This window comes from Strongylocentrotus purpuratus, unplaced genomic scaffold (assembly GCF_000002235.5).
Source record: "Strongylocentrotus purpuratus isolate Spur 01 unplaced genomic scaffold, Spur_5.0 spur5_scaffold_19, whole genome shotgun sequence".
Classification (NCBI taxonomy): Eukaryota; Metazoa; Echinodermata; class Echinoidea; order Camarodonta; family Strongylocentrotidae; genus Strongylocentrotus; species Strongylocentrotus purpuratus.
Window position 1 is genome coordinate 3,256,184 of NW_022145604.1, and position 13,294 is coordinate 3,269,477.

General features: G+C 34.5%; 1 protein-coding gene across 2 annotated transcripts in view; it reads left to right on the top strand.

The window, feature by feature from the left end:
- LOC105437797 (vascular endothelial growth factor receptor 1-like) overlaps positions 1–10,835 on the top strand; it is a 61,345-nt gene extending 50,510 nt beyond the window's left edge. For both annotated transcript variants that reach the window (XM_030990039.1, XM_030990041.1), the window contains 10 exons: positions 749–853; positions 1,811–1,921; positions 2,350–2,549; positions 3,235–3,348; positions 4,053–4,175; positions 4,671–4,744; positions 5,479–5,619; positions 6,443–6,548; positions 6,909–7,278; positions 8,689–10,835. In XM_030990039.1, coding sequence (XP_030845899.1) covers positions 749–853; positions 1,811–1,921; positions 2,350–2,549; positions 3,235–3,348; positions 4,053–4,175; positions 4,671–4,744; positions 5,479–5,619; positions 6,443–6,548; positions 6,909–7,278; positions 8,689–8,723 — 1,379 coding nt within the window. In that variant the 3' untranslated portion in view covers positions 8,724–10,835. The remainder of the gene's footprint in view (positions 1–748; positions 854–1,810; positions 1,922–2,349; positions 2,550–3,234; positions 3,349–4,052; positions 4,176–4,670; positions 4,745–5,478; positions 5,620–6,442; positions 6,549–6,908; positions 7,279–8,688) is intronic.
- The last annotated feature ends 2,459 nt before the right edge of the window (positions 10,836–13,294 follow it).

The window sequence follows — 13,294 nt, forward strand, 5'->3', positions numbered from 1 at the left end:
CTCTAGATCAACTCACATCTCCCTAAGATGGACATGGGTTAATATCTTCGTAGCTGTCAGCAGACAATTATTGATAAGATTAATATACATGTTCATGGATCATTGTATGTTCCATGCTCCATAGTTCTATATAACCTAATTATTAATGACAAATACAGAATATCTCTTGGTGATGTTGTATGTCATAATTATGACAATACTATAGCGGTGGTGGTGATTGTTGTTGTTGTTAGTAGTAGTAGTAGTAGCAGCAGTAGCAGTAGCAGTAGTAATAGTAGTAGCAGTAGTAGTAGTAGTAGTAGTAGTAGCAGCAGTAGCAGTAGCAGTAGTAGTAGTAGTAGCAGTAGTAGTAGTAGCAGTAGTAGCAGCAGTAGCAGTAGCAGTAGTAGTAGTAGTAGCAGTAGTAGTAGTAGTAGTAGTAGTAGCAGCAGTAGCAGCAGCAGTAGTAGTAGTAGTAGTAGTAGAATTAGTATGAGAAATAGTGCTGTCATCATCATTGTTGTTGTCAGTTGTTATTAATATTATTATTTTACAGACGGAGACAGACTGCACCTGTTCTCTGGAACTCACTTCCTTCTTATCTGAGGAAGTTAGATTCAACAGAATAATAAAAACACAGCTAAAACGTATCTATGTTGAGCTATTTTTTATGTAACTTGGGTATTTATTATTGTCGTGCCTTGATCAAAAGTTTTGGATGCGTGAGCATTATAAATGAATAAATCATTTTTTCTTTTAACTCTTGTAGGTGGTGTAATAGGTAAAGGAGCCTTTGGTATGGTCATCAAAGCTGTTGCTGTAGGCATTGATGGGACTGAGAATAACATCACAGTGGCAGTCAAGAAACTCAAAAGTATGTATAGTCGATATTTTGTCTGTTTGGAGTTGGAAGGTGTTCACTCTATAATCCCTTCACAAAGAATTAGTGCCTTCTGGTTCGAAACAGACAATTTGTTGTGTTGTGTAGTAATTATATTTCATTTGTTTTCTTGAGTAACGCTGACAAAATATATTATTCACCCTTTGTGAAGCCAAAGTTGACCTTGCTCTAAGCACTTTACTGCACCAAACACGTATGTAGCTATCAACAAATACCCAATGGTTAAAAAACAAAACATTGTTGACCATCTTATGCTATAACCTGATTTGTCTGGTAGAGTGTGTCATTTTTTTTAAAGCTCAGGTAGGGCCAGTTTAGAAAGTAGGAGTCTTATGTAGTATGAATGATATTCAATTTATATTGATTTAAAAAGTATGTCGTACACTATTAGACTCCTCACCCATTACAGACATAGTTTTGTGCTTTGACAGTTTGCTGAGCTGAAATAAGATGCAGTTCAAATACATCTTAAAATGTATTCATTGGTGATTATAGAAGCTGTACAAGATTAAATGATTCAAGTAAAATGATAGAACCAAATACAAATGAAGTTCATCATGTCTGATGTGAAATAAGACAAAAACTTTGGTGCCTTTAGGTCAGTTAGGAACCCCATGACTTTTACAAGCCGATCGCCTGTCTGATTATCAAAATATTTATGATTGGAAATTGAAACCAAATTTTGCATTTGCCTAACGGTTTTCATATCACTACTGTCTATTGGGGAAAACGAGAATGGTAAAACCGGTCACTCAAAGATTTCTATTTTTTGAGGCACTTCTTGATCATTTTGAAGCGCAATTTTTTTTAGGGCTTCAATATTACACCATATCACAGACACTGATCACACGTAGGGCCGTGCATCTCAGATTTAACATTGCTAAATGATGCCTTTAATGTGGTTTATTACTTGATTTCTTGGCTGGGCAGGTGGAGCAACGTCTCTGGAGAAGAAGGCCTTGTGGGCGGAACTCAAAATGCTTGGTCACATCGGGAAACATCTCAACGTGGTTAACTTTCTTGGTGCTTGCACCCAAAACGGTGAGAAAAGCTAGGGTTCATTCCATTCAGGATAGAAACTTTTAGTTGTTAAATTGTTTAACGTTCTTTATTTAAATTGGGAGTGCTGAAATTTTTTCTTTATTGCTATATTTGTTCTCATATGAAGTCATGTTTTTAATAAGCATCTCAACATGGTCAACTTTGTTGGTGCTACCATTTGAAATGATGAGAAAGGCTAGGATTTATTCCATTTAGGATAGGAATTTTCAAGGGCTAAATTGATCAGCTTTCCTTATGCAAATAGGTAGCACTTATATTTTCTATAGCGACAAAAGAATAAATAAAATTGTATATGACTTCATTAACAAAACTGTGACCTATGTTTATATTTGTCATGGTATTTAATGATGCAGAATTGTTTATGTGTTTAATAAAAAGTGTTTTAAAAATGATCTTTCGTCTAACAGGTCCTGTCTTGGCCATTGTTGAATTCTGTTGCCACGGGAACCTGCTAGACTTCCTGCGGTCCAAGAGGAAATACTTCTCGGAGACCCCTGAGGGTACAGGTAGTCAGAGTCACACCGGTCATTCAAGCAGTACTGGAGCTAGTAATACCTTCCAGACCTCCTCGGGCAGTGAAAGACGCATGAAGGCCGTCTATGACCAGGTGAGGAATGCTCACATTTTGAAAGTCTGGATTAAGAAACATCAATCAGAAACTACTTTGGTGACCAATTGTAAAGAAAACCTTTTGGCTTGCACTCAGTAGATGAAGATCTGTGCTTGATCTTGTAATTACAAAACAATTCAGACAAAATCTTGGAACCAGCGGGATTTGAACCTGCCATTTACTGCTTGCCTAGCAGCGACTCTACCAACAACAGTTGAAACTTCTCCCAGCCTAAGCCTTACATTCAAAATATGTTAATGAACACCTCTGTAGGACAACTATCCGTATATAAATGACCACATGTTTCCCCTAATGTGTTTCTCATTGTAACATGAAAGTCAAATTTATATACAGGTTACCTGCCTCATGTTCAGATCACTTTTTCACTTGCATCCATTGAAAAGCAGAACTTAAGAGATGCTCATGGATTCGAATGACTAGCTTTCATTTACCTAATTTTCTCTGCGTATTACTAGTCTCCTCTCAAAATTATATGGAAGAAATCAGTTATTAGAACTCTTAAATATCAGTCTAAGTGTTTGTTTGATCCTTTCAGATTTTATTTTCACAATACTATAACCCACCATCCTCTCTATTGCTAGTATAAAGTGCGCACAGGCCTATTTGTTTCATTGCTCTTGAAGAAACAGTCATTCTTTAAAACCTTTTTTTTTTATTACAGATTATTCCAGAGGAAGTTTTCTCCCCTCTCCAAGATGACCCTATTAATAGTCAAGATCTCCTATGTTATAGCTTCCAAGTGGCAAGGGGCATGGAATTCCTTGCTTCTAAAAATGTAAGACAACGTGTCTATTTGAATATGTTGAAGAATAGGTTGAGATTTCCTACTGAAATGAATTGGCACATAATATCATGGCTTAAAAAAACGAAACATGTCTCGAAAGTAATCAAAGAGCTTTCATTTTATATGGGATCTTGCTAGCCTAGGCAGCTCCAAACATGCACTGGAAGTTGTAATTCAGACTCCAGGGGGGCGTTTCACAAAACTTGTCAGGTTTTTATGTGCCACTCCACTTCACAAAAGAATCTTCCTCACCTTCGTGTATGATAGATTAATGCATAAATTTGTTATGGATATTTGAAAAACACACTGGAAAGTTAAAAGCAGTATGCTGATTACCCCTTGTAGAAATAGTCTTATTTTTATTCATCTTATGAATTTTACACCACGTGTTAAGTGAATGTATGTACATTTAAAAAGCCTGTTGCTGCATGTATATTTAATAATAAATAATAAATACAACATTTGTTATGTGCTATCGATCTAGTAAGTTATTCTGAGGTGCAGATGGATAGAATTAGAATGAGTTACATAGAGAAATGAGAACAAATATGCATTGATATACATTCAACATATAATCAACTAAAATAACATGCAAACATATATGTCTTTAGATTCTTTTTAAATGTTTCTATGATTTTATTTGATGAAAACTCTCCGTTTCTTTTAATAAACTTCAATTTGATCTTGTATACAAGGTAATTCATCGTGATCTAGCAGCCAGGAACGTACTAGTAACAGAAAACTACACCCTCAAGATATGTGACTTTGGGCTGGCCAAGCATCTATATGATGATCCGGACTATGTCGCAAGTGGCAAGGTACTTTTAAAATACTATTATTATTATTTATTCGGCAAAAACAAAGAAAATCGTTGAATACAAAACAAGAGTACATTTGGAAAGAGTCACATGGATGCTGGGAAAAGAAAAGGATTAGCTAAATAACTGTAACCTGAAGGTCTTCTTTTCCAATCCATGTGACTTTACAGCAATGGTAACAATAAAATGGTGAGGTATAACAATTTATTATTATTATAGCAATAATGTTTGATGCCTGTATAACACTCATTTCCACAGGGCTAGGCACTTAACTCTACCTTCGCCACTTGGTATTTATCATTTATCACCATGTACATTTATATTATCATACTCTACTTTTGTAGCAAGAAAAAATTACCAGTGTTGCCAATTCGAAAAAGGAATAGTGATCTATGTAGGCCTTAAATACTTCCTTTCCTGCAATGGAATATGTATAATAATAAGGATGAACTTTATGTTTCTCATATGTTTTCCACATCCTTCTCTCCATTGCAGCAAGGACGTTTACCTATCAAGTGGATGGCACCAGAGTCTATTTTTGACAAAGTATTCACAACATACAGTGATGTGTAAGTTTTCACAGCATGATAATTTACAATAATCATTTAAAGCCTGTCTGTACTCGTTTGGCCAGGGGGGATTTAGACCTCCCAACAGGTGGTTATCTCATCAAATCAGCTCTCAATTAACATAAGAAAAAGCGAATCTTGGGGGACCAACAGGCACCGATTAGGCATTGCTTCCTATATAGAGGGCACATGTAGCTATGCATAGTGCAGTGAGGCTTTGAATGTTGCTTGTTTATCATCATATAAATAGTCTACCCTAGAGTAGTAACCTTAAAATTCTCAAAGATTATCTAACTCTAAATCCCTCATTCATAATACATCAAAATTATGGGGGATGAGTCATATTCACATTGTGCAATTTACCCAATTAAATGTTACAGTTGTTCACAATATTACTGGTGTTGATCACTTTGAAAATTACCTGAGGAACTCATATGATCACAGTAGCTCTGATGTACATTTACCTTTACACTAAATATATTTGTATGTATGTATTTGTTCCAATGTGGTATACTCTAGTGTGTTTACTCTTCTTCTTTTTTTACTGCACCTTGAGCATTAGTGTATATCATTACTACAATGATTTGTTTGGGTCAAAAGATTACATTGCTCTACATAACCATATTTCCATCATCTTTAAATTGGGCAGTATGATTACAATCTGGAAATATAGTCTCATATCCCCCTTAAAGTTGGTCACCGGTATATAATTATTTTATCATTGTTCTTATCAGGTGGGCCTATGCTGTTTTCTTGTGGGAAGTATTTTCTCTCGGTGGTTCTCCATACCCAGGGATTCAGATTGATGAGAAGTTCTACAATAAGATCAAGAATGGATATCGAATGAACGCACCTGACTATGCACCTCCAGGAGTGTGAGTAGCTGGGACTAATATAGTAATAATGACTGCTATGAGAGACATAGTTGTTTTTATATGCTCAAGGGGAGGTTACATTGTGCTATCGCCTCGAGGCGTGCTGAGGGTTGATACCACGATGTACCCTCCCCGAGAGCCTATAAAAACAACTACCCGGTATGCCTCAAATATTAAAGCAGTCATTATAACTTTTATATACAAAAAAGTGTGACTTACCAATCATGGTAATCAAGTTTGTTTACGCTATCGAGACCTAGTCTTAATAGGGTGTCTGATCGCGCACCACTCAAGTTTGTGTGCTAAAATCCTTCCCATTGAGATTGCACACATATATCCCTCTGCAGTCTAGATCTACACAATTAACACGTAAACCAAAGGGGATCGCAGTACTCAGGGCGCTTTTCAAAAGACTATTGACTGGTAGGCTGGGCATGGCTAAAATCACGACTCCAATTTCGACCAATCAGATGGCTAGATTTCTAAAGTGAGGTATATAGTACTTGTTAATCCGTTGACTACTGAATTATTGCATTCCCATTGGCTTTACACAGGGACAAGCCTGTTCACGTAGGCAATGGGTTCAAGCATAATTTATCCATTCATGACATCCAGCATAACATATTATTATTCTGAGTATGAAAACTTTCAAGATGATAGATTAGTTTATTTCTGAATTCTGAATATGATAAGACCCTTTATCATGTATGTGTATATAACATATAAGACTATCTTTTCCATTTTCACTGATGTCGCAAACTGAATCTTGTGTGTGTTTTGTAGTGACACAGTGCAAATAACAAGAATATCTTTATTTTTTCAGATATGATACAATGTTGGAATGTTGGACACCGGAGCCAGAGGCGCGGCCATCATTCAGTATCCTAGCAGTCAGATTGGGTGATATGTTAGAAGCTAATGTTGCATCAGTAAGTATCCTCTAATAGATTGTAGGTTTACAGATTTACTTTGTTAACATTGTCATAATTTATATTAAATATTCAGAATTCTCTTTTCTAAATTTAATGGGATTTATCGGATTATGTTTTGTTTTGCATGAATTTGACTCATTTTGGACATTAATTTTGGCGATGAAAAGAGAAGTTAGGTGGAATGGTGCTTGTACACAATAAAGACACACTTTTTCCAACTTCATTTTCTTTTTGGTTAACATTTCACTCTGTCACTGAATTGCTTTGTTCATATGTTAATTAACTTAATTTTTGTCTTGCATATTGTCCGTATTTAAAAATATTTTTCAATTATTGTCAAACTTGTTCTTTCTCTAGGACTATATAGAGCTGAATATGCCATTCGAACAAGCGAACAACGAGATATTACAAGAGCTTCCTTCTCCACACGAGCACACGCCCCTTTTGCAGCCCCACCCACCAACCCATTTCAAACCATCTCCGGCAAACAGCACCCCCAACACACCCCCTGTCACAACCTGCATGGTGCCCAGTGATTCTGGTGTATCTGCACAGGACCGGGACCCTTCACTGCCCAGTAATGGGATGGGTAGTCAGCCATTTTTGTCGAAGGATGGTGTTCAGAATAACACCACTGTCCAGGAGATTAATGAATTAGAGGAGGAAATGAACTCGCATGAAGATGACGTCTTTCTGGCTCCAGAAGCCACTACTAATGGATTAACAGGTACACATACTGAAGCTCATCTTACAGTATGAGATATGAACAAATTAAAAACCTAGATTCTAGGTTATATCAACAGTTTATTTGATACTTGTTACACCAGACCCATGCATAATAATATGTGTGATATACTTGGTTGATGTGCCCATCACTTGCTTTTAGTGTAGCACTCACGATTCTGAATCATTTTCAGAAAATTTTAATGCTGCATTCTGATGTATGGTTAAAGTATATTTTAAGTGCCTATTTGTTTTAATTCTTTTGTTTAAAAACAAACATGTTTCAACTTTAGTATCATTTGATACTATAATGATTTACTGAACAAATATTTTATGACCCAAAAATGGAGGCGAAACATACTATTGCCATTTCAAGAATATGTAAATTTTGTTGGAAAAGTACTAACTTGTCATGAACTTAATCTCTGCAGATGTCACTCCATTTGAATCTAAATGTGAGGGTTTTAGAGTGTTTACATAATGTGCAATACGGAATGGAATATTTAAGTACTTACAATCAAGAATAAAATGTTTTTTAATCAGCATTGTTATATATCAGCATATTTGTTAATTTTGTGATATTTAGTTGAAAATGGAAGCTTTCATAGGTTTTCCTATTCCATGCAACTTGGGCAGAGATCTGTTGAACACAATTATTCAACAATGGATTGAGTAGATTTGTGAAGATTTCGCTCACACAAAAAGACATGTAGAGGCTAGGAGTGCACAGCAATTCTCAAAAGTTTGTTTGTATACTGTACTCTTCCAAAAGTGCCTTGTTATGAACTTTCATGTTCACTAGTCTCTTCATTTAACATGACTTCTTTCTTTAAGTCTCTATATATGTATGAAGACTAGTCACATTTTAGTCAGTGTCTATGGGAACTGTGTTGACTTACACGTAAATGCATATAAAGCCGGGTAATAATAATATGATTGCAGGGCCCTCATGGAGAACAGTATTAATGCTGATTAAGCTCACCTGGGAAAGCAAGACATATAATTATCATTATTCTAATATATATATATATATTTTGTAAAAAACAATGTTCTCAAGAAGTGGTTTGACAATGTTCTACTGATAACATTAATGGTGTAAACCTAGCATAAGGATGCAAACACACATTTTGTACAATGTTGTCCTTCTAATTTGTTTATATTATGAATGAATAAATGAAGCAATGATTTAGAAAAGGTTTATCTAATCACAGTTAACATGCACTATTTAGATATATCCAGAGAAAGATCATAACTGCAGGGTGACGATCTTCATCGGCTGGTTTTATTATTATTTCATTTTTTTGCATTTGGCTGAGCCCACAACGATGCGTAAATTAATTTGTCAGGACATATTTGTGATGTCCATATTTCTTTACTCTTACCGACTGCAATTTTTTTTCTTCTTAAACCACAGGATTTCGTGTAAATGCACAAAACACATGGTTATGACCAACCAATCACTGCATCGCTTGTTTGCACCTCATCTTCTTTCGTTTGCCTTCTTCACCCTGACCTCACCTCCTCTCTATGTATTGTGCTCTCAGCTTTCTCTGCAAAATGTGGCATGTTCGGTGCTTTTGAACCACATTTAGCATCCTTTTGCTTCTGAACTATTTTGTGTTGCATGTTGAGTTTGTGTCTTGAAAACAAATGTAGCGTGCTTTTGCAAATGAGCTATCTGATTTTGCATGTTGAATGTTTGTCTTAAATCCTCAAGTAAAGTCCTTTTGCTTCTGACTTCTATTTTTCTATGGATTCAAAATTCTGTTTTTTAAGCCAGTGTTTGCATCTTTTTTTAGTTTGTGTTATTTTATATTTATTTCTTTGTGAAATCTAAATTCATTGTGGCTGTGCTCACTTTCCTTCTATGTCCAACCACATGTACTCTTCTTTTCTTGTACCTTTTCGTTCAGACTTCTCTCAAGAGAGGACCATATTTTCCCTTCATGTCAACCTATTATTTCTAGCACCTTTAAAAAAACCTAATCACAGAGGCTTTATCTGACTACTTCTTTATTTCAGCCAGGAATTTTCCCCATTTGTCAAAAATTATCCTGAAATTTGTTTCTTGTCTTTTCTGACCAGGTAATCAGATATGTTACATTTTATCTGTTTTATCATCTCCCCAATTATAGTTTGCATTATGTATTTGATATTTTCTCTTTTTTCTCATCCCTCTCCATCTTCTCTGCCCTCTCTCACTTTCTGATCTTACTCTTGTGAAGACAGATGGAGCAAACTATTTACCTCTCACATTGAACAATGAAATTTGCTGCTCACATTCACCCCATTAAACTCATAAGACCTTCAACTATTAAACATACATGTCACTTAATGATACTTTTATAAACAGGCTTTGTATTTTTAAGTTATGTAAAAAAAATAATGTGCAATAGCTTAGAGGTACATTTAGATACAAAATGTATTTGTATGATAAATTGTTATTTTTTTAGAGCATGTTCTATTACATTGTTGTAGTGTAGTATGATTTTAGATACATTTAAAGAGATTATTCAGGGAATTAATGTGTGATTGTGCCATTGCCAAAGTGCGATGAGAAGTTCTTTCATCATGTCAAATCCAAAGTAAGAGGATACAAATTGATAAAGATGCTGTCAGTCACTAGGATTTGTTATACTTGATCTTAATACAGAAACATTCCTGAATGATGTTAAGTGTGTGGGTGTGTCTGCGTGTGTGTTTGTGTTTGATTACAGTATTCTTTATCTTTCATGACATTTTTTTTTATTGAAAGCATTTGAAAATGAAAAAAGTAGAGGCTGTAAAGGTTTTAATGCAACAACAAGAACAAAATTTGATTGATGTTTTGTAAATTGGTTGGATGAAGTTGATAAGATATTGAGATGTGATCAGAAATTTAGGTTTAAATCATTAAAAGAATATTACAGAATGTCATGACCCTCATTCCCAAAGGTCATCTGAAAAACCTTCCCTAGTGTGAAAAAGGTATGGTACACTATCACAAATTCAGTTTAGTCCTTTACTTTCTACACATGTACGTGGATATTTATTATGTATCATGTACAGTGCTTGCTTTATGATTGTAAATTAAGTTATCATCATGAAATTTGTATCTGCATAATCCCCCAGTTTCATGAAAGAGACCGACAACACACCGCAGAGTAACAGAGTATGAAGTTATGTTACACCAAATGACCAAGAAGAGGTTGCTTTGGAGCTTGATTTAAAGTCAGTTTTGATGGTGTGACTGTGATATAAATATGCATGTTAGAAGAAGAAATATATATTTCTTCAACATATGATCCAAAGAATCGGATAGCCTCTGAAATATTAATATGCATCCATCCCCCAACTTCTTATCACATATTTCTTGTGTAGAGTTCTAACAGCATAACAAATAAATTTGCAAGATAAAAGTATTTTGATTATTGTAAAATGCAAGATATGGTCAGTAGATTTGTGTCAATCGAAGCACCATTTGACACATCCTCTTTTAAAATGTTTAATGTCAATTAAACTTAGAAATGAATTGATTGATTGAATTAGGACATTCATAGTACTATTCTTTAGGGATGTGCTTGTATTTGTTATGTGATGCATGTTTAGATGACTTGTAGTTTGTCAAAAATATCTGTATATCTTTGCATTTTTGAACATGATCATAAATTATTCCTTGTGTATCTCTTGTGGAAATGTAAATAATTTTGTCAATTTTTCAACTACTATAATGCATTCTTGCCTTGAAGATTCACTTGTAGACTTGTACATGTTTTTAATGAAATTTCTAATTAGAATTTTCAGGTACCCAAATAGCGGTAACACATTTACACTGATAAATGTAGTGTCCATTATAATTATGTATGTAGTAAAATATACTGTAAATATTACAGTTCAATATATTACAGAAATATATTTGTAAAGATAGATTATGATAGAATGTATGGAAAGTAACTGCGTTCTTCTTGCATGTGTTTTTTAATGAATTTATTCAACTCAACTTTTTATGTTCGTAACTACTTAATCTCAATTCTTCCATTTTTTTCTCTATAGTGGACAATTTTTTTAAAGGTTAAGCAAAGATCTTTTATCCCTTCGGAACAATAAACCTGTACTTCAAAAACGTTCAGTACCATTCTACTGATTTACACTTTTATTACAGTTTAAATTTTGACGTCAAATGTTTAGGGTTAGGATACGCTCTTCAATTTCTCTCCTTCTCCTACGAATGAATAAGTATTGCAACCAAAACTTATAATTATTTCATAGATTTTAACAAAACTGGTGCTTTTAATTTTGCACTAAGTCAAGGAAGTGGAAAACTAGGAATTACTTTGTGTTTCAGCTTGTGAATAGTCAGTAGTGGTTATTGCAAAAAAGTGTGATTTCTATTTTTCAGCGATCAAAAGTATTTTTTATCCATTTCTATTGGGAAGAGGTTAAATGAACACTTATGAGATCAGTGTCCAACTCTATTACACACCAGAGTAATGTAGAATGATTGTTCCACCATGAAAGTTTAAGTACCTACTAATTAACCTTTAAAGCCATCGATTACCAGTACTAAATTCTCATATTCTCCATAGGGTTAGTACAGGAGCCACCCTGTTCCAGTAGGTAATAATGGTAAAGTAGGCCTATTCCTTTGAATAGTCCATTCGAACGTTACTGTATACATGTACACTGTACAGTGCGTATCCCTTTGATGTAGAATGTAGATAGAAATCATTCACATGTAGTCCATTCGAACGCTACTGCTCCAATATACACTGTACATTGACTGTAGAAGCCTAGAAGGGAATTCCCCCTACAGATTTTTCCTCTCTCTCACACACACACACACACACACACATTCACATGCATGTAGATACATGTATGTATGAATAACCGAAGACTCAAAGAAATACATATATATAACCCATATGTGTGTTGAACATGATGAAATGACCACCGTTTCCATGGAGCCTCTTATTCTAATTTCTCATGTGAAAGACATTTTAGACTTATATGGTCCTTTTAAATATATATATTCCACATTAAGAGCAAACCATAATCTGATTCTTTATGTAATGATATAAAATGCAATGTTAAATCAGTACCTTTTATTTTAATTTTATCAGTACCCGTGTGCAGTTGATCAGTACAATCTCAGTACACAGTATTTTCATGATTTTTGTATAGAAATAAGGACTACATTCCACACTGAGTATATGATTGTATATGTCCATCTTATTATACTGATTGATATTATACATGTATGTCAACTATTTTAAGTCAAAATAGCTTGAATTAAAATATAAAATTATGCACTATATTGTGGTTTGATGTGTGTATTTGTCATAGAGGTCATGTTTTTTTGTTTTGTTTTTTTACATTTTAGCACGGTGGCATACTTCAGCCAATGGCTGTTCTTCAGCATAGTCGTACATATAAAAGCAATCACAATTTTACAAAGAAACATACAATATAGATTAACATGGTTTACATACAAAGTTAAATAAAACATACACACGTATTCACTTTTTAACAGATTTGCCAGGTAGGGAGAAAAGGAAACAAGGAAAATTTCCCCAGTAAAAATAAAGTAGTGTAAAACTAGTTGAAAATTAGTGACAAAACAGCACAGAAATTATTTTTTTTTTACTCTTTTCGACTCTGAATATATTTTTCATTGATGTTTTGTTCCAAATCCTTAGCCTAAACAGTTTTTTATTGGTGTATTTTCCTTTTTTCCCCCCATAGGAAAATTGTCTAGTTTTCGAGAAAATACCTTAAATATATAGAGGAAATAGCCGAAGTAGGTATATGCTTTTGCAAATGAAAAACGTCCAGGGATGCAACAGGAAGAAAGGCAGAGAGTGAAAAAGAATGAAAAAAAGACAGAAAGGATAAAAGATTGAAAGAGAAAGGAAGAGTTGGCATGAGAGATACAGAGAAAAGGTGGGGAATAGGGACAGAGGGAGAGAGAGAGAGCGAAAGAAGGGGAGGTGGGACAGAGAGAATTTTTGGAAGAAAATCATTAGCAGAGCATTGAGAAAAGA